The sequence below is a fragment of the Sapajus apella genome, unplaced genomic scaffold (assembly GCF_009761245.1).
Source record: "Sapajus apella isolate SASKATOON/1434 unplaced genomic scaffold, GSC_monkey_1.0 scaffold204, whole genome shotgun sequence".
Classification (NCBI taxonomy): Eukaryota; Metazoa; Chordata; class Mammalia; order Primates; family Cebidae; genus Sapajus; species Sapajus apella.
This window is the reverse complement of record NW_022437144.1, coordinates 553,252-572,463: the sequence shown is the minus strand read 5'-3', so window position 1 is coordinate 572,463 and position 19,212 is coordinate 553,252. Positions and strand designations below refer to the sequence as shown.

Sequence of the window (19,212 nt, the reverse complement as noted above, 5' to 3'; positions counted from 1 at the left end):
TCCTACTGCGCACGCGTGAAGCACGCAGCGGGGCGGCGGGGTTTGGGGTGCAGAGCGTGGGATCTGGTGCAAATAAGTGTGCATGAAAGAAGTCACAAAAAGCGCAGAGGCGGGGTTTCCCGCCTCAATCCAGCCTTTGTCTCCGCCCCTCGGCCTTCGCCTCGGCCCCAAGCGTCTTATTGGTCAGACATCTTCGGCCCCATTGGTCCGAGAGCCGAAGGATGGGGTCTGCCCCAAGCTGTGCCTGCTTCCGGAGTTACAATAAGAACGGTCTATTGCGATGCGGCTTTCAGGCATTTGTTCAGGGCATGTCCATGTGGTCTAAAGGGGCTTGTAAAGCAACTGGAGCAGTTCAGAGTTCAACAGCAGGTTTCCAAGATGCCGCCCAAAGGAAAAAGTGGTTCTGGAAAAGCGGGGAAAGGTAGAGCGGCCAGAGCGATCAAGGAGAATGGGGGCGGGTGAGGAGCGAAGGGAGGGAACAGACAGTCCATCTCTGGAGTCCGGGACGGATGCAGCAGGTAGCAGTGGTCCCACAGTGCTGCCATCGATTACGTCTGTAGGAATACATTGGGCCACGGTTCAGGGACCGTCCTGGTGGGTAATGGAATCTGGTGGGCATAGTTCCTCGGAGACGATGACTTAAGACTGCTATTTCAAGGGGTTATTAGAGCTGTAAAAGTCTTATCAAAAGCCAGCAATAAGAAGTACACATTGATTATGATCCTTAAAATTCACTGTAATGCTTATAGAATGCCATGTCCATCATCGGGGAAGGAATCATTCATCCATTGAACAGAAATCTGTCAGGCAAAGCGCTAAGTACTAAAGATATAAAAATAAAACAGAGGGCTGGGCTCGGTGGCTCAGCCTGTAATCCCAGCACTTTGGGAGGCCGAGGCGGGTGGATCACCTGAGGTAAGGAGTTCGAGACTGGCCAACATGGCAAAACCCCTTCTCTACTAAAAATACAAAAATTAGCCAGGCGTGGTGGTGCGCGCCTGTAATCCCAGCTACTCGAGAGGCTGAGGCAGGAAATCGCTTGAACCCGAGAGGCAGAGGTTTTAATGAGCCGAGATCGTGCCACTGCACTCCATCTTGGGCGACAGAGCGAGCCTGTGCCCAAAAAAAAAAAAAAAAAAAAAGAAGGATTTTGGCCTTAAGGAGCTCCCGAAGTAGAGAGGAAGATAAAGGCTTAGTGATCATAAAGCACTGTACTAAATGTAGTGTTGAAGGATCTGTATGGGATATAATAGAAACTGAGGGAAGTGCTTCATTTAGCTGGGAACAGGGAAGGGAAGAATTCCTGGAGATGAATTAGGCAGAGGTTAAGATGGGCATTGGCGGTAGGTTAAAGCATTCCCAACTTGGAGTCCAGCAGCAAAAGCACTGAGGTGAGAAACAGCATGATGTGTGCAGTATAGAGTTTCTGGAGCAAAAACTCAAGGCAGAATGGCAAATGGTGAGAATGAAGACAGAAACAAAGACCAGGTCATGGAGAGTGCTATATATGGTGCTAAGAAGGTCGGTTAAGGATCAGACAGACCTGTAAGGAGATTGTTGTGGTAGTCTTGGTGAGAGATGGTGGTGGACTGAGATAAGGGAGTAGCTGTGGGCGCTGAGAAAAGAGTCTATAAATATTAGGATGTGAAACAGTCAAAACTTGGTGATTTATTGGGTTAGGAAAGGTGATGAGGGAGGATCAACGATCATCCTGTTTTCTAAATTGGATTTCTAACTTGTTGCTGGTGCTGTGGGCTAACATCAAGGATACATGAGGAGCAGGGATGAGATTAATCAATTCACTTTCAGATAGATTGACTTTGAGGTGTCTGTGGGACATCTGAGTGGAGATGTAGTCAGGAAGTGGTTGGATATTTGAGTCTGAAGTTTGAGGGAGAGATCTAGACTGTACATTTAGGTTTTAGGAGTCATTAACTTATAGATGGTAGTTGAGCCCGTGAGAGTGTATGCAGTTATCCATGGAGAGTTTATAGAATGAAAAGAGCAGAGAGTAGAGGATGTGATGCTAGGACAGGCAGAGAAAGAGGCAGACAAATAGAGCGAGTGCAGAATGATGGCTCAGAGGCTGGAGAGACCAGAATGTTTTAAAGAAAGAGGATATAGTCTATCAAACACAGCAGATTTGGAAATTAGAGGTGGCCTTAGGTAAAAGTGGTTCCAGTGAAGCAGAAGCCAGATTGCAGTGACTAGAGAACTGACTAGGAAGTGGTAAGTTGGACTTCTTGGAAAGTTTTAATTGAAAAGCATGGAAATAGGATGGTAGATAGAGGAGGAGCAAGGATTAAGAGAATGTTTTATTTTCTTTGCTTTTTTGGAATGGGACAAATTTGGGAGTGAGGCAGAAGGATCCAGAAAGTAAAATAGGTAAAGGTACAGAGGAGTGAGATTTAGGAGAAAATGGAATCCAGGACCTCAGGGGAGTAGGGACACCTTATGCTTGAGGTCATAGGAAAGGAGATGGAGGGGCAGGGATTCAGTAGGCATCTTGAGGAGAGTGGTGAAGCTCTGGACTATTGTAATGGGAGAGGGAATGAAACAAGTAAAAGGAGTTCCCTCAGGGCTAGGAGCTTGACTAAGATCAAAGGCCATGAATTTGTAGACTACCTAATCTTCACAGTCTGATTTACCTAGTACCATACAACTGGCACAATATATTATTGAAATGAGCTAGGTGCAGCCTTAAGCCATGGGTGAAGTTTTGTTGGGCAGTTATGATAGGATAGCAACTCAAGGGAATTATGAGGGCCAGTAGGAACGCGGTTCAGATGAACGAGCGTAGGGTCCAGACTGGGAAAAAGAGAAGTCTGGTGGTCTAGGAGAATGTAGCAGGATGAAGGGACTGGGGCCGAGGGGGAGGCTCTGTGAAATAAAGAGCCAGTATTGTGGGAATGAGACATGAGAAAGCTGGAAAGACAGGAGGTCATAGCCAGAGATTGAACTAGTTCTGAGTGGCATAGTTCCATCGTGTGCCCCCAGGGCAGGTAACTTGGAGTAAAGAGCATGGCATTCGGGAAGGAGACCCAGAACTGTGAGATTCCTCAGGATGGATGGTGAGGTCACTTTAGGTAATGGCAGGAGTGAGGGTGGAGAGGAAACCCAAAGCTGATGCCAGAGTCCTCAGGAAATCAAAGGCAGTGAGGTGGCAGTCAGAAGATGACAACATCCAGCAGGGGAGAGGATGGGATAATTGGAAGTCATCATCATTCAGTAGCAAACCCAGTTAGGAGTTTGATTTAATAACACTCCTTTGACGGTAGCGTTTTCTTAGGTTTTTGGCAGTCAGTATTTGGGGTTTTCAGTTTATTTAAACAATTATTAAAACACTTTTTGTGTGCCAGGCATTGTGCTAGGCTTGGAGATATTGAGACAAGCAAGATGGAGACTCTTGCTTAAAACTTTTCAGTAGCTCCCTATTACTTCTAGGACAAATCCCAAGCTCCTTAATGGGGCCAAAAGTCCCCAGTGCCCTGACCCTCAGCTACCTCCCTTAGGCAGGCTCATCTGAGTGCACTCCCATTGTATGGCTTCATCCATACAATTTCTTACACATACCATGTCGTTTCCCCCATTCTGGAGTGTCTCCTTATCCATTCTTTGGCTGACCAGCTCCTACTCATCCAGGAAACCTTCCTTGGCTGGCTCCAGTGTCCCTCTGTGCTTCCACAGCCCCCTGTCCATAACCATCTCTGCATCTCCTGCATTCTCCTGAAATGATCTGTTTTCCTCACTAGAATATGAGTTTTCTGAAGGAACGTACATGGTTTGTTCATCTTTGTACTCCCAGTGCCTGGAATTCAGTAGTTGTTTAGGAAATGTTTATTGAACTAAACCCTTAATTCAGCTCTAGTTCTTAGGAACATCGGCCTCTAGCAGTAAGTAGGCTGTCATTGACACAGAAGTCACCATAGTAGTAAAATGATATACTAGTAAAATGTAAGATGTTGCTAATGCTTCTAGGTAGACATCAGTAGGCAATGTGGTAGACTCTAGAAATTTGGACATGAATGTATTCCTTAGCCAAAAATGGGTAGTGAGAAATTTGATCTTTTTAAAAAATATATTCTTGGAGATTTTACCTACTGGGGTTGTGATGCTTGAATACATAGTTGCAGTACATGATAGAATTCTTAAAAGAACTCTGCCCTCAGAAGACAGGGTGTTAAATTGGATGCAGAGAATCTGGGCCAGGCTTCTGGAGCTTTCATTCACCTATTAGCACACTAATTTGTGTATCAACTTTCTGTGAAGGGTTTATATAGGGCACAGATTTTCTGTTTGAAGAAAGGTGAGTCAGATTCATTTAGCTTGATACCGTAAAGCAAGCTTGTCCAACTCGTGGCCCACAGGCAGCATACAGCCCAGGATGGCTTTGAATGCAACCCAACATAAATTCAGAAACTTTCTTAAAACATTATGAGATTTTGTGTGTGTGTGTGTGTGTGTGTGTGTGTGTGTGTGTGTTTTAGTTCATCAGCTATCATTAGTGTTACTGTATTTTGTGTGGCCCAAGACAATTCTTCCAATGTGGCCCAGGAAAGCCAAAGATTGGATACCCTTGTTGTAAAGTGTCTGGCCGAGTTCCCTTTTGAAGTGTGGCATTATGATGGAAGTATCAACTCCCGTTGTGTGTTGGACCTTTCCGTAAACATGGAGGTGCAGTTTAAATGAGTACCTGTCATCTCTTCTCTAAAGGGGGAGCAGCCTCTGGGAGTGACAGTGCTGACAAGAAGGCTCAAGGTCCCAAAGGTGGTGGCAATGCAGTAAAGGTGAGTTACTAGTTCCTTTTTATCCATGTGAAAAATAAATTCCATTTGTGTTGATACGCGTAAAAGGCAGAATGCTTAACTCATTCTAACAGGCTAACCTAACACTGGTATAAAATCAAAATAACACAAAATTGCAGCCAGGTGCAGTAGTTTACACCTGTAATCCCAGCACCTTGGGAGGCCAAGGCAGGCAGATCACCTGAAGTCAGGAGTTCAAGACCAGCCTGGCCAAAATGGTGAAACCTTGTCTCTACCAAAAATACAGAAATTCGCCTGGTATGATGGTGCACACCTGTAATCCCAGCTACTCAGGAGGCTGAGGCATGAGAATTGAGAATCGCTTGAACCGGGAGGTTGAGTTTGTGGTGAGCCAAGATCGTGCCACTGCACTCCAGCCTGAGCAACAGAGTGAGACTCCATCTCCAAAAAAATTGGAAAATACAGACCAATCTTGCTTATGAAAAGTAATTTCCTTTAAACATTTTCTCAAATACTTTCTCAGATACCCAGAATTTCCTCATACTTTTAGTATTGTTCCTTAAAATGCATTAAGTTAGATTTTTCCCAGTAAGTGACTGAGTTATTTCTCAGGAAAAATAATATTTTATGAAACCAAGAGATTAGATAAGCGTTAAAAGGCCTCTGCTGAATAAACAGGCAAGGGTGCAGATCTCTTTAGAAAGCTCACCATCCCCCCCAGCTGAGCTACAAACGAGGGTCTTGACCATGAAAATCGGGGCAGGAGAAAATGAGTAAATAACTACTTGAAATACTTAACCTAGTCCCAGAGGAGTATCTGCTGGGAGAAAATTTAATTAGCAAACAGAACTATACTAGTAAGTACTATGAAACAAGGTAATTTCCATGTTTTAGTCAGGATATGGGAGCCTGTACTTTGATTCATTCATTCGATAACGATTTAGTGACATCTGCCCTGTGCCAAGCAGTGTATTAGGCTCTGGGGATTTTTTTTTTTAATTTAATAAAAAAGTAAGAGATGGGCCAGACCCAATGGTTCACTGCTGTAATCCCAGCACTTTGGGAGGCTAAGGCAGGAGGATCACTTGAGCCCAGGAGTTTGAGACCAGCCTGGGCAACATAGCGAGACCCTGTCACTAAAAAAAAAAAAAAATTAGCTGGACGTGGTGGTGCATACCTGTGTCCCCAGCTACTTGGGAGGCTGAAGTAGGAGGATTGCTTGAGCCTGGGAATTCAAGGCTGCAGTAAGCCATGATTATGCCAATGCACTCATCCTGTGCAACAGAGCAAGACCCCGTCTCAAAAATAAATAAATAAGTAAATAAAAAGTAAGAGATGGTCTTTGTTATCACAGTCTACTTGGGAGCAGTTAGGTAAATATATATATTTCATTGCTGTATGATAAGCATAGCAGTGGAACTGCACCATATAAATTCAGTCATATATGTGTAGCCTAAGAAAGAGAGATCACGTAAATGGTGTGGGCTGTTCTGCCCACTCTTCTATTCAATGAACCTGTGTCCCACAGAGAGAGAGAGAGATGAGAGACATGTACCAGCTTTTCTATAGTTGCCCTGAATTCTTGTATGAGCATGCAGTCATGCAAAGTGAGGTTCTGGTGTCCAAAGATAAGTTTTCATAAAACATAGCCCTTAAATAAAACCCAGTGACTGCATCTGGTATTCAGCTGAAGAAGTGGTCATTGTTACAAACTGGGAGCAGAGCATGTCTGGCTGTGTCAGGGCTTAATGAGAGCTGACATGCTGGTCTCCCGTATGACATCTTCATAAAAGAATGTTCTAGGGTAATTCTGGCAATATGCAGTTTTCACCTAATGTGCTTTTACAAGTATCTAACCTAAGAGACTGTTCCACTGCATATGGCTTTTAAAAACTTTGTTTTGGGGCCGGGCGCAGTGGCTCACGCCTGTAATCCCAGCACTTTGGGAGGCCGAGGCGGGTGGATCACGAGGTCAAGAGATCCAGACCATCCTGGTCAACATGGTGAAACCCCGTCTCTGCTAAAAATACAAAAAATTAGCTGGGCATGGTGGTGCGTGCCTGTAATCCCAGCTACTCAGGAGGCTGAGGCAGGAGAATTGCCTGAACCCAGGAGGCGGAGGTTGTGGTGAGCCGAGATCGCGCCATTGCACTCCAGCCTGGGTAACAAGAGCGAAACTCCGTCTCAAAAAAAAAAAAAAAAAAAAAAAAAACTTTGTTTTGTTGTTTTTACCTTCGTAGAAGTGAGGTCTCACTATGTCGCCCAGGCTGGTTTTGAACTCCTGGCCTCAAGCGATCCTCCCACCTCAGCCTCCAAAAATGTTAAGAATATAAGGGCATGAACCACCACGCCTGGTGCATATGGCTTTAAAGAGTCATCTAACCCTCTATGGAAAAAATAAGTTCAATGTGCACACATGAGATATATGTAAAGGAGTGGCACTTATTCATTAGGAAAGTAAATTAGGGTTAAATTTTTTTTTTTGAGATTAAGTCTTGCTCTGTCGCCCAGGCTGGAGTGCATTGGTGCCATCTCGGCTCACTGCAACCTCCACCTTGCGGGTTCAAGCGATTCTCCGGCCTCAGCCTCCCGAGTAGCTGGGATTACAGGCATATGCCTCCAAGCCTGGCTAAGTTTTGCATTTTTAGTAGAGACGAGGTTTCACCATGTTTGCCAGGCTGGTCTCGAACTCCTGACCTCAAGTGATCCATCCACCTCAACCTCCCAAAGTGCTGGGATTATAGAATTACAGGCTTGAGCCACCGTGCCTGGCTAAATTTTTTATAAAGCCTTTTATTTTGAGAAATTATAGATTTGCATGCAGTTGTAGGAAATAATACATCTTTCCTTCAGGACTTGGCCAAGTTTAAAAAAAAAAAAAGAAAGAAAGAAATAATACATCTAGCTGGGCATGGTGGCATGTGCCTGTAGTCCCAGCTACTTGGGAGGCTGAAGTAGGAGGATTGTTTGAGCCCAGGAGTTCAAGGCTGCAGTGAGCCATGATCATGCCACTGCACTCTGGCCTGGGCAACAGAAGGAGACCTTGTCTCTAAAAAAAAAAAAAAAGTAAAAAGAAAAAGAAATAATACTTGGTTTCTCTCCATGGTAACACCTAACAGAACTATAGTACAAAAGAGCACAAACAGGATAATGACATTAGTATAGTCAAGATGTAGACAATCCTGTCACTATAAGGATCCCTCCTGTTGGCCTTTTGTAACTATACCCACTTCCCTCCTGCCCTACCTCTGCCCTCAATAACCTATGGCAGCAACTTATCTGTACTCCATTTGTGTAACTTTATAATGTCAAGAATGTTATATGAATGGAATAATATAGTATGTAACCTTTTGGGATTGGTTTTATTCAACCAGTATAATTTGCTGGAGATTTCATTCCAGTGATGTGTTTATCAATAGTTTATTCCTTTGTATTGCAAAGTAGTACCAGTTGAGTATCCCAAATCTGAAAATCCAAAATGCTGTAAAATCTGAAGCTTTTCAGCACTGACGTGACACTCAAAGCAAGTGCTTATTGTAGCATTTTAGAATTTGAATTTTCAGATTAGGGATGCTCAACTGGTAAGTATAATGCAAATATTCCCAAATCCAAAACACTCTGGTCCCAAGCATTTTGGATAAATGATATTCAACCTGTATCCCATGATGTGGAGGTGCTGTAGTATGTCAAACCATTCGCCTGTTGAAGGATAGCTGGGTTGTTGCAAGTGTATTTTGAAGGCACCAACACTTAAACCCTGGGACCCTCTGGCCTTTTAGGGTTCAGCTCCTTCCACATTCTGTCATTCTGCTTCAGACCCCACCCCTGTAGCTACACCCTGCCCTTTTGTCGCCATAAGCTGTGCAGATTCTGAGATCCACCCACTGATCATAGCTTCCCTCCTTCCCTTTATCTTCCCTCCTCCCCCAGTCCTGTTCCTCTGTTCTTCTGGTAGACCCCCAAGCCCTCGAGCCCACCCTGCCCTCCCCACTTTCTCCCAGGCTTCATGTTTGTTCTCCTGTGCCCTGAAAACTCAAAATTAGGCCTAGGGGCTTGACCATTGGATTGAGGAGTTCCCGTTTCTTTTTCTTTTGGCCACCTCCCTGTATCCATCTCCCTGCTACTCAGGATCAATCCACTGGTCTACTTTCTTTGCACTTAAAATCACAACTATAGTTAGAAGAGAAGAATTCGAGTGGTTCTAGTATAAAGAAAAGACAAATATTTAAGATGATGTATATTCCAAATATACTGATTTCATCTTTACCAGTTATATGAACGTATTAGATTATTCCATTACCCTGAAAGTATGTACATCTACTCTGCATCAATAAAAAAGAAAGGAAGGAAGGAAAAAGAAAAGAAAAGATAGATTTCCTTGAAAATGTCTACTTTGGGGCAACTTAAATATTAATACTTGATTTTTAATAAGTATGTAAATAAAATATTTACTAATAATTCCAATATGAGTATTACATTTGCTCATGCATTAACTTATTTCAGTAGCTTGGCTCAAATTTGAAATAGTTACTTAAGAAAGAAATATTTGGCTAGGTGCCATGGCTCATGCCTATACTCCCAGTACTTTGAGAGGCCAAGACAGGCGGATCATCTGTGGTCAGGAATTCAAAACCAGCCTGGCCAACATGGTTTTGAATTATCTCTACTAAAAATACAAAAATTAGCTGGGCATGGTGGCCGGTGCCTGTAATCCCAGCTACTCGGGAGGCTGAGGCAGGAGAATCACTCGAACCTGGAAGACGGAGGTTGCAGTGAGCTGCGACCACACCAGTACACTCCAGCCTGGGTGACAGAGCGAGACTCCATCTCAAAAAGAAAAAAGAAAGAAAGAAAAATTTAGTCAGTTCAAAAAGAAGTAACAAGCCACCAGAACTGCTGAGCTATACTGGAAACTTCTGAGCTAGCCTTGGGGATTGGGGCCACTAATACTTGGTCTCTAACTTTACCTAGGCCCTCAGTGCTGCTCCGCAAAAACCACTCGGCTGCAGCCATCCACCACCCCACTCCTATCAGTCAACAGAGAACTTCGTCCCATGGTTCTCAACCCTCGATGTACATCAGATTTGCCTAAAAAAATGCCCATGCCTAGGGTCTCACCCCAGACCAACTGCATCAGAATCTCTAGGAGTGGGGGCCTGGACCTTGATGACTTTTTAAGAAGGGCTGGGCTCAGTGGCTCATGCCTGTAATTCCAGCACTTTGGGAGGCTGAGGTGGGTGGATCACTTGAGGTCAGGAGTTCGAGACCAGCCTGGCCAACATGGTGACACCTCATCTCTACTGAAAATACAAAAATTAGTTGGGCTTGATGGTGTGCACCTGAAACCTCAGCTACTCAGGAGGGTGAGGCAGGAGAATCGCTTGAACTCGGGAGGCAGAGGTTGCAGTGAGCTGAGATTGTGCCGCTGCACTGCAGCCTGGGCAACAGAGTGAGACTCCATCTCAAACAACAAAAATAACATTTTTTAGACACTCTGGAGGTGGCTTTAATATGCTGCCAGGGTTAAGAAACACCCATCTAGTCTCATAGGGTTAGTATGAGGATTTAATGAGATAATTCATTTAAAGCACTTAGCACAGCACCTTGCAAATATTAAGTACTCATCAACTTTAAAATGTTATTATTATTATTATTATTATTTTTGAGATGGAGTTTTGCTCTTGTCGACCAGGCTGGAGTGCAATGACATGATCTCGGCTCACCACAACCTCCACCTCCCGGGTTCAAGCAATTCTCCTGCCTCAGCCTCCAGAGTAGCTGGGATTACAGGCATGAGCCACCACACCTGGCCAAATGTTTTTATTATTTTAACAAGAAAATGGAAGGCCGGGCACGGTGGCTCAAGCCTGTAATCCCAGCACTTTGGGAGGCCGAGGCGGGTGGATCACGAGGTCAAGAGATCGAGACCATCCTGGTCAACATGTGAAACCCCGTCTCTACTAAAAATACAAAAAATTAGCTGGGCATGGTGGCACGTGCCTGTAATCTCAGCTACTCAGGAGGCTGAGGCAGGAGAATTGCCTGAACCCAGGAGGCGAAGGTTGTGGTGAGCCGAGATCGCTCCATTGCACTCCAGCCTGGGTAACAAGAGCAAAACTCCATCTCAAAAAAAAAAAGGAAAATGGAAACCAGACCTATCCTGAGGAACTCATTGGCTTTTAGCCACTTTCAACAAAGTTATCTCCTCACCTTTTTTTCCTTTAAGGCTAATTTTTCAAACCTTGTTTCGAATACCTTGCTCCTTCATTTATCTCTACTCTGTTTTTGTTCTGTCTTCAGTTTTGCTCTTGTTGCCCAGGCTGGAGTGCAATGGTACGATCTCAGCTCACTGCAACCTCCTGGGTTCAAGCAATTCTCCTGCCTCAACCTCTCGAGTAGCTGGGATTACAGGCATCTGCCACCACGCCGGCTAATTGTATTTTTAATAGAGACAAGGTTTCACCATGTTGGCCAGACTGGTCTCCAATTTCTGACCTCAGGTGATCCACCTGCCTCAGCCTCCCAAAGTGCTGAGATTACAGGCATGAGCCACCACACCCAGCCTAAAATTCATATTTACATGTCTTCCACCCTTTGCCTCTAGCCAGAGCCCTTTCTCCTTTTCAAACAAAATTATTGGAGAGACTCTCCCATGCTACACATCACCCTCCCACTTGCCATTGTTTCCTCAGTCAACCTGCTGCATTCTGGCTTCTGCACTTAAACTCTTCTGAATCTCCTTTTTCTGAGATCATTGCTCCATCATTGTACAATTTATTGTACTTCTTACATGATGTCTCTGCAGCACTTAACCCTTGTTAACCATTTCCTTCTTGAAACTCTCTCCTGCCTTGGTTTGTTAGCACACATTTTTCGCCTACCTATATGGCCTTTCCTTTTTATTATGCTTTTTCTTTTTTATTTTTAAGAGACAGGTTCTTGCTCTGTCATAGAGGCTGGAGTGCATGACCTGCAGTGGCATAATCATAGCTCACTGCAGCCTTCAATTCCTGGGCTCAAGTGATCCTCCTGCCTCAGCCTTTGTGTAGCTAAGCCTACAGATGTGCACCACTGTGCCCAGCTAATTTTTTAAAAAGTTTTTATAGAGATGGAAGTCTTGCTAATGTTGCCTAGAGTGGTCTCAAACTCCTAGCCTCAAGGGATCCTCTCACCTTGGCCTCCCAAAGTGCTGGGATTTATAGGTGTGAGCCATGGTGCCTGGCCCCTTTTTATTACACTTTTTAAGTTCTTGTTGCTTGAACACTGATAGTTTTCAAGGTTATCTTTAGCTTTCTTTCCTTCTCTTCTCTTGCTCATCTCCTTCCTGGTTAACCTACTGAAATCCACACTTCAGCTGCCACCTCCATCATCATCGCTCCCAAACTCTTCCTGTAGCTTGGCTCTCCAAGACACAGAGGCACTGTTGACAGTTGGTTGATCACACTTGAAGACCCAACAGGAACTAAAAACTCTTTGTTGCACTGTCTAAACTAGAATACTCATTTATTCATTTATAAAATGGTGGACAGTATCCCCTATCTGTGACCATGAATGCAGTGTACCCTTTCCCAGGAATTGTATCAGACGATCACTTTGTAAGTACAAAAGCAGAAACAAGGAGGCAGTCTAGAAGCTGTCTCTTAAAAAAAAAATGTTAGCCGTAAAACAGGCTCTGGCAGGTCCTTCAGGAGGTATTCCAGAAGAAGGCATTATCATAGCTGATGACAGTCCCATGCATGTTATTGTCCCTGAAGACCTTTCCATGGGACAGGACATGGAGGTGGAAAACAGTGATACTGATGATCCTGACCCTATGTGGGCCTAAGCTAATGTGTGTATTTGTGTCTTAGTCATTAATAAAAATGTTTAAAAAGTTAAAAAAGATTTAAATAGAAAAAAGCATATAGAGGCCAGGTGTGGTGGCTCACGCCTGTAATCCCAGCACTTTAGGAGGCCAAGGCTGGTGGATCACCTGAGGTCAGGAGTTTGAGACCAGCCTGGCAAACATGGCGAAACCCTGTCTCTACAAAAAAATTTAAAAATTAGCCAAGCGTGGTGATAGGTGACTGTAATCCCAGCTACTCGGAAGGTTGAGAGGGACAAGAATCGCTTGAACCCAGGAGGCGTTGGTTGCAGTGAGCTGAGATTATGCTACTGCACTCCAGCCTGGGTGATGGAGCCAGACTTTGTCTTAAAAAAAAAAAAAAAAAAAAGCTCATAGAATAAGGATATGAAGAAAGAAAATATTTTTGTACAGTTGCACAATATGTTTTTTTAAGCCAAGTGTTATTAGTCAAAAAATTAAAAATAATTTAAATGTATAAAGTTAAGATACAATAAGCTAACGTTAATTTACTATTGAATAAAGAAAAGTATTTTATAAATTGACTGTAGCCTACATGTACAGTATATATAAAGTTTACAGTAGGGGCCGGGCGCGGTGGCTCATGCCTGTAAACCCACCACTTTGGGAGGCTGAGGCAGGCAGATCACCTGAGGTCAGGAGTTTGAGACCAGCCTAATCAACATGGTGAAACCTCGTCTCTGCTAAAAATACAAAATTAGGCCAGGAATGGTGGCCCATGCTTGTAATCCCAGCACTTTGGGAATCTGAGGCAGGCAGATCACCTGAGGTCAGGAGTTCAAGACCAGCCTGGGCAACATGGTGAAACCCTGTCTCTACTAAAAATACAAAAATTAGCCAGGCATGATGGCACATGCCTGTAGTCCCAGCTACTGGGGAGACTGAGGCAGGAGAATTGCTTGAACCCGGGAGGTGGAGGTTGCAGTGAGCTGAGATTGCGCCACTGCACTACACAGCCTGGGCGACAGAGCAAGACTCCGTCTCAAAACAAAAACAAAAAACAAAATTAGCCGGTAGCCGGGCGTGGTGGTACATGCCTATAATCCCAGCTACTCTGGAGGCTGAAGCAAGAGAATTGCTTGAACCGGGGTCAGGGGAAGAGCCGAGATCATACCATCGCACTCCAGCCTGGACAACAAGAGCAAAACTCTGTCTCAAAAAAAAAAAAAAAAAAAAAAAAAAGCCTACGGTAGTATACAGTAATGATGTCATAAACCTTCACATTTACTCATCACTCACTGACTCACCCAGAGCAACTTCCACTCCTGCAAGCTCCATTCAATGTTAGGTGTCCTATGTAAGTGTGCCATTTTGATCTTTTATACTGTATTTTTACTCTACCTTTTCTATGTTTAGATACTCAAATACACTGTGTTACAGTTGCCTGTGGTATTCAGTACAGTCACATGCTGTACAGGTTTGTAGCCTAGGAGCAATAGACTGTGCCATACAGCCTAGGTGTATAGCTGGCTATACCATCTGGGTTTGTGTAAGTACACTATTATGTTTGCATAACAACAAAATTGCCTAATAACTCCTTTCTCATAATGTAGTTAAGTGACATATAAGTAATTCTATTTGAATGTGAAATGAGAAATCCTGCCAAACAGCTATCTTGACAAAATCATTTTTAAGGATAATAGTGTTTCTTTTAAATCCATGGCTTTCTGTAAACATAGGTCAAATTTGAATACTTCGGTAGGGTTGGGTGTTCTTAATATTCAACCTGTGATACCTTTTCAAAGTGTGGAATTATGGGAAGGCTTATACATTGGGTCTCTTTTAGTAAGAAACACTTCGTGGCCAGGTGCGGTGTGCTCACGCCTATAATCCCAGCACTTTGGGAGGTTGAAGTGTGCGAATCACTTGAGGCCAGGAATTTGAAACCAGCCTGGCCAATATAGTGAAACCCCATCACTACTAAAAATATAAGACATTAGCTGGTTGTGGTGTTGCACACCTATAGTCCCAGCTACCTAGGAGGCTGAGGCGGGACAATTACTTGAACCTGGGAGGTGGAGGTTGCAGTGAGCCGAGATCCTGCCACTGTAGTCAAGCCTGGGTGACAGAGGGAGACTCTGTCTCAAAAGAAAAGAAAGATTTTCTAGCAGGTTTTTTCTTACCATCCTCACTCTGATGAAATAATAGCTAGCATTGGTCAATGGTTGCTACATTATCTCAGTCTTCACAATCCTATGAGAACACATAGGTCCCATTATCGTCGCATCTCAATGTACAAATGGAGAAACACTTGGAGGTTTAAAAACATGCCTACATTCAGCTGGGCATGGTGGCTCACGCCTGTCATCCTAGCACTTTGGGAGGCTGAGGCGAGTGGATCACTTGAGGTCAGGAGTTCAAGACTGGCCTTGACAACACAGTGAAATCCCGTCTTTACTAAAAATACAAAAATTAGCTGGGCATGGTGATGGACGCCTGTATCCCAGCTACTTGGGAAGCTGAGGCAGGAGAGTGGCTTGAACCTGGGAGACAGAGGTTGCAGTGAGCTCAGATCACGCCACTGCACTCCAGTCTGGGAGACAGAGTGAGACTCCATCTCTAAATAAATAAATAAATAAATACACGCCTAAGTTCATACAGCAGAGTTGGGATTTGATTCCAGGACCATAGCTCTCAACACGTATCATGTTACCTTCTCCTGTTAGCGAGGAGGTATATGTAAAAGATAGGAGCTTCCCACAGCCAGGTGCCCATTTTCCATCTCAATCAGGACTCTGAGATGTTGTATTAATGTGGGGAATGGGTTTGTGGTGGTTGTCCAGGGCAAACCTCCAGGATTTTTACTTGATATGCACTAATGTATGGGTTTTTTTTGTTTGTTTTGTTTTGTTTTTTAAGACAGAGTCTCACTCTGTCACCCAGGCTGGAGTGCAATGGCGCAATCCCAGCTCACTGCAAACTCTGCCTCCCAGGTTCAAGTGATTCTCCTGCCTTAGCCTCCCAAGTAGCTGGGATTACAGGCGAGTGCCACCACGCCCAGCTAATTTTCTTTTTTTTTTTTTTTTTTTTTTTTTTGTATTTTTAGTAGAGACAGGGTTTCTCCATGTTGGTCAGGCTGGTCTCAAACTCCTGACCTCCGGCGATCCACCCGCCTCAGCCTCCCAAAGTGCTGGGATTACAGGCAAGAACCACCGTGCCCGGCTAATGTTTTTTTTTTTTTTTTTTTTTTTTTTTTTTTTACTGGTAGGGGTAATCCAAAATGTAACCGCTGTACTTTGAGGAGTTATTTGGGTCTCCAAGTATTCCATGAATGTACTTTTTTCTTGCAGGTCAGACACATTCTATGTGAAAAACATGGCAAAATCATGGAAGCCATGGAAAAGTTAAAGTCTGGGATGAGATTCAATGAAGTGGCTGCACAATATAGTGAAGATAAAGCCAGGCAAGGGGTACGTTGCTCTTATTATTTATAATTTTCTGTCAGTCAGGGTGAGGGAGCAAAATAAAAATGACAAATAATAAAATAAACTTCTCCGTCCTCCACAGAAGAAACACAAAAGTAGGGATTACTTCTTTTGTTCAACCATTAGTTGTAAAATAACCATATTTTAGTTTAAAGATCTCAAAAGCAGAGTATCCAACTTACAAATAGTAGAATAAGGGTCACCTATGTCTAAAGCTAGGCATGACCAAACTTGCACAGCTAAGTTGAAAATCCAGCAGTGTTGAGTTCGGTTTAGAGTTAGACTTCTTCCACCTATTTGTCCTTATTGAGCCTATTCCTGTATTGCTCTTAGGAATATACCTCATAACCTTAGCAAAATGTTGGGAAATTCTCTCAAGCTACACCAGAACTGTTCCCTCTTTAGGGCCAATCAATATCACTTATCTTTTGGGTTTTTCAGGGCGACTTGGGTTGGATGACCAGAGGGTCCATGGTAGGACCATTTCAAGAAGCAGCATTTGCCTTGCCTGTAAGTGGGATGGATAAGCCTGTGTTTACAGACCCACCAGTTAAGACAAAATTTGGATATCATATTATTATGGTTGAAGGAAGAAAATAAAATCATATGAAAGACTGAATAAGTTTTATACATTTTGTTTCTTTAAAAGGTATTGGGTATTCTTTTGAGCTGGAGTTGCAAGGAAATACAAAAATTTTTAAAAAGAAAAGATATTGGATGCTGCTTGTATTTTGTGGAGGCTCTGTCAGTATGGGTTTGTAGGTGTGAGAGAAGGTGGGGATAAGTGAGTGTCTACTGCAGTAGGTATTCAGTCAGTCATTCTCAAAGAGAAGTCAAGCAGACTCCCTTTAACCTGTATTCCCTTTCCTCTCAGAACTATATCTGACTCTCAGTCTGTCCCATAAATTAATTCAGAAACCATCTTCAGGGGAAGCAGATATCAACTCACACTATTCACACAACTGAAAATATTGGGCATCAAATAGATTAGTATATGAGAATCATAAAATAAATTCCTGGACAACATTTGTTTTACATGTTAGTCAACTCTGATCTTCCAGGACATTTATTAATAGCTCCGCTCTCTTAACATAGTATGTGGCACATTATAGGCTTTCAGTGTTAACTCCTTTCTTTTAAAATAAATGTTTTTTGGACGGAAAAGAACTCAGTTCTTCCATGGGTTGTTTTGTACCAGACTAACCAAGTGCTGGCTAAAGGGATGGATGTCAGCATAAAAACCTCATTCCCTCATCTTCAGCGTATGGGTTACATTAGGACTGTCCTTTCCAGGGCCAATGTTGTATGCATCTAAATTTTTAAAATTTAAAATGCCATATTTATGACATACAAAAAAGTATAAAGATTACTAAGGAAAATACTATACTGCTTCAGAAATAAAACTTTGCCAACACAGCTATGTGATTCTTAACAGTGATTATTTTAACACACTACAGGCCAAGTGCGGTGGCTCACGCTTATAATCCCAGCACTTTGGGAGGCCGAGGGGGGTGGATCACCTGAGGTCGGGAGTTCCAGACCAGCCTGACCAACATGGAGAAAGCCTGTCTCTACTAAAAATACAAAAAATTAGCCAGGCATGGTGGCGCATGCCGTAATCCCAGCTACTCAAAAGACTGAGGCAGGAGAATCTCTTGAATGCGGGAGGCGGAGTTTGCGGTGAGCCAAGATCGTGCCATTGCACTCCAGCCTAAGCAACAAGAGTGAAAACTCTGTCTCAGAAACAAACAAGCAAACAAAAACACTGCATTTCTGCATTCTCTCCCTCAACTGCATTTGATATTATACCCACTTATATAATGGCAACTTTACCTAGAGACCTGACTACTTTCCCACTTGAGTAGAGGAGTTTCTGAGCACCTCAGTAGGTTGTGCCTCCATGAGATTTTCCCCACAGAGCAGATATACTAGTATATACAGATGTTCAAATAGATATAAACTGATACTACAGCTGGGCCGAGTGGTATGCGCCTATAGTCCTAGCTACTTGGGAGGCTGAGGCAGGAGGATCACTTGAGCCCAGGAGTTCTGGGCTGTAGTGTCCTTTGCCAATCGGGTATCAGCACTAAGTTCAGCATCAATATGGTGGGTGACCTCATCCGGGCACAGTGGCTCATGCCTATAATCCCAGCATTTTAGGAGGTCAAGGTGGGAGGATCACTTGAGCCTCAGAGTTTGAGGCTGCAGTGAGCTATAACCATGCCCACTGCACTTCAGACTTCAGCCTGGGTGACAAAGACTCTGCCTCTTAAAAAAAAAGAAAGAAAAACATGGTATCCTCCTGGGAGTGAAGGACCACCAGGTTGTTTAAAAAGGGGTAAACTGGCCCAGGAATGGAAACTGAGCTGGTCAAAACTCTTGTGCTGATTAATAGTGGGATTGCACGTTTGGATATCCACTGCACTCCAGCCTGGGCAACACAGTGAGACCCCATGTCTAAAAAAAAGTTTAAAGCTGAAACTACATGTTATTGATTGGTTGATTTTGTTTTAAATGATACATTGACATGGGGTCTTATTACATTGCTGAGGCTGGCCTCAAACTCCTGGGCTCAAGTGACCCTCCTGCCTCACCCTCCCTAGTAGGTGGGACTACAGGCAAGTGTCACTGCACCCGGCCTATGTGTACTTTGAAAACTATATTAAAAACAATGTCTCTAGGCCGGGCGCAGTGGCTCACGCCTGCAGTCCCAACACTTTGGGAGGCCGATGCACGCAGATCACTTGAGATCAGGAGTTTAGGATCAGCCTGGCCAATATGATGAAACCCTATCTCTGCTAAAAGTACAAAAATTAGCCGGGCATGGTGGCACACGCCTGTAGTCCCAACTACTTGGGAGGCTGAGGAACGAGAATTGCTTGAACTCAGGAGGCAGATGCTGCAGTGAGCTGAGATGGCACCACTGCACTCCAGCCTGGGTGACAGAGACTCCATCCCAAAATAAATTAATAAATTAACAAAACAAAACAATTTGTCCAAATAAGGGCAGTAAATTCTGAAAAGCTATGTAAGCATGAGACACTACCGAGCTGAGACCTTTGCTTGGGACATTGGCTTGCCTAGGATACTAAGTGAATACCTGTTGCATAGATGTCACCACAAAGGAAAGAACCCAGAGTGCTGAAAGGTGGACTAG

At 43.7% G+C, this 19,212-nt stretch overlaps 1 protein-coding gene across 1 annotated transcript; it reads left to right on the top strand.

Annotated features, from left to right (window-relative positions):
- Positions 1–279: 279 nt before the first annotated feature.
- PIN4 (peptidylprolyl cis/trans isomerase, NIMA-interacting 4) lies at positions 280–17,219 on the top strand. The gene is made up of 4 exons (XM_032270149.1): positions 280–421; positions 4,714–4,787; positions 15,921–16,040; positions 16,497–17,219. Exons 1-4 carry the CDS (start codon positions 379–381, stop codon positions 16,653–16,655), a joined length of 396 nt encoding a protein of 131 aa, XP_032126040.1. The 5' UTR covers positions 280–378; the 3' UTR covers positions 16,656–17,219.
- The last annotated feature ends 1,993 nt before the right edge of the window (positions 17,220–19,212 follow it).

What these genes read in the sequence shown, in the direction of transcription:
- PIN4 (XM_032270149.1), top strand. Translation starts at nt 379, where the DNA reads ATGCCGCCCAAAGGAAAAAGTGGTTCTGGAAAAGCGGGGAAAG. An exon ending in TTCTGGAAAAGCGGGGAAAG is followed by an intron (nt 422 to 4,713) that starts GTAGAGCGGCCA and finishes TCTTCTCTAAAG; the next exon opens with GGGGAGCAGCCTCTGGGAGT. An exon ending in GTGGTGGCAATGCAGTAAAG is followed by an intron (nt 4,788 to 15,920) that starts GTGAGTTACTAG and finishes TTTTTCTTGCAG; the next exon opens with GTCAGACACATTCTATGTGA.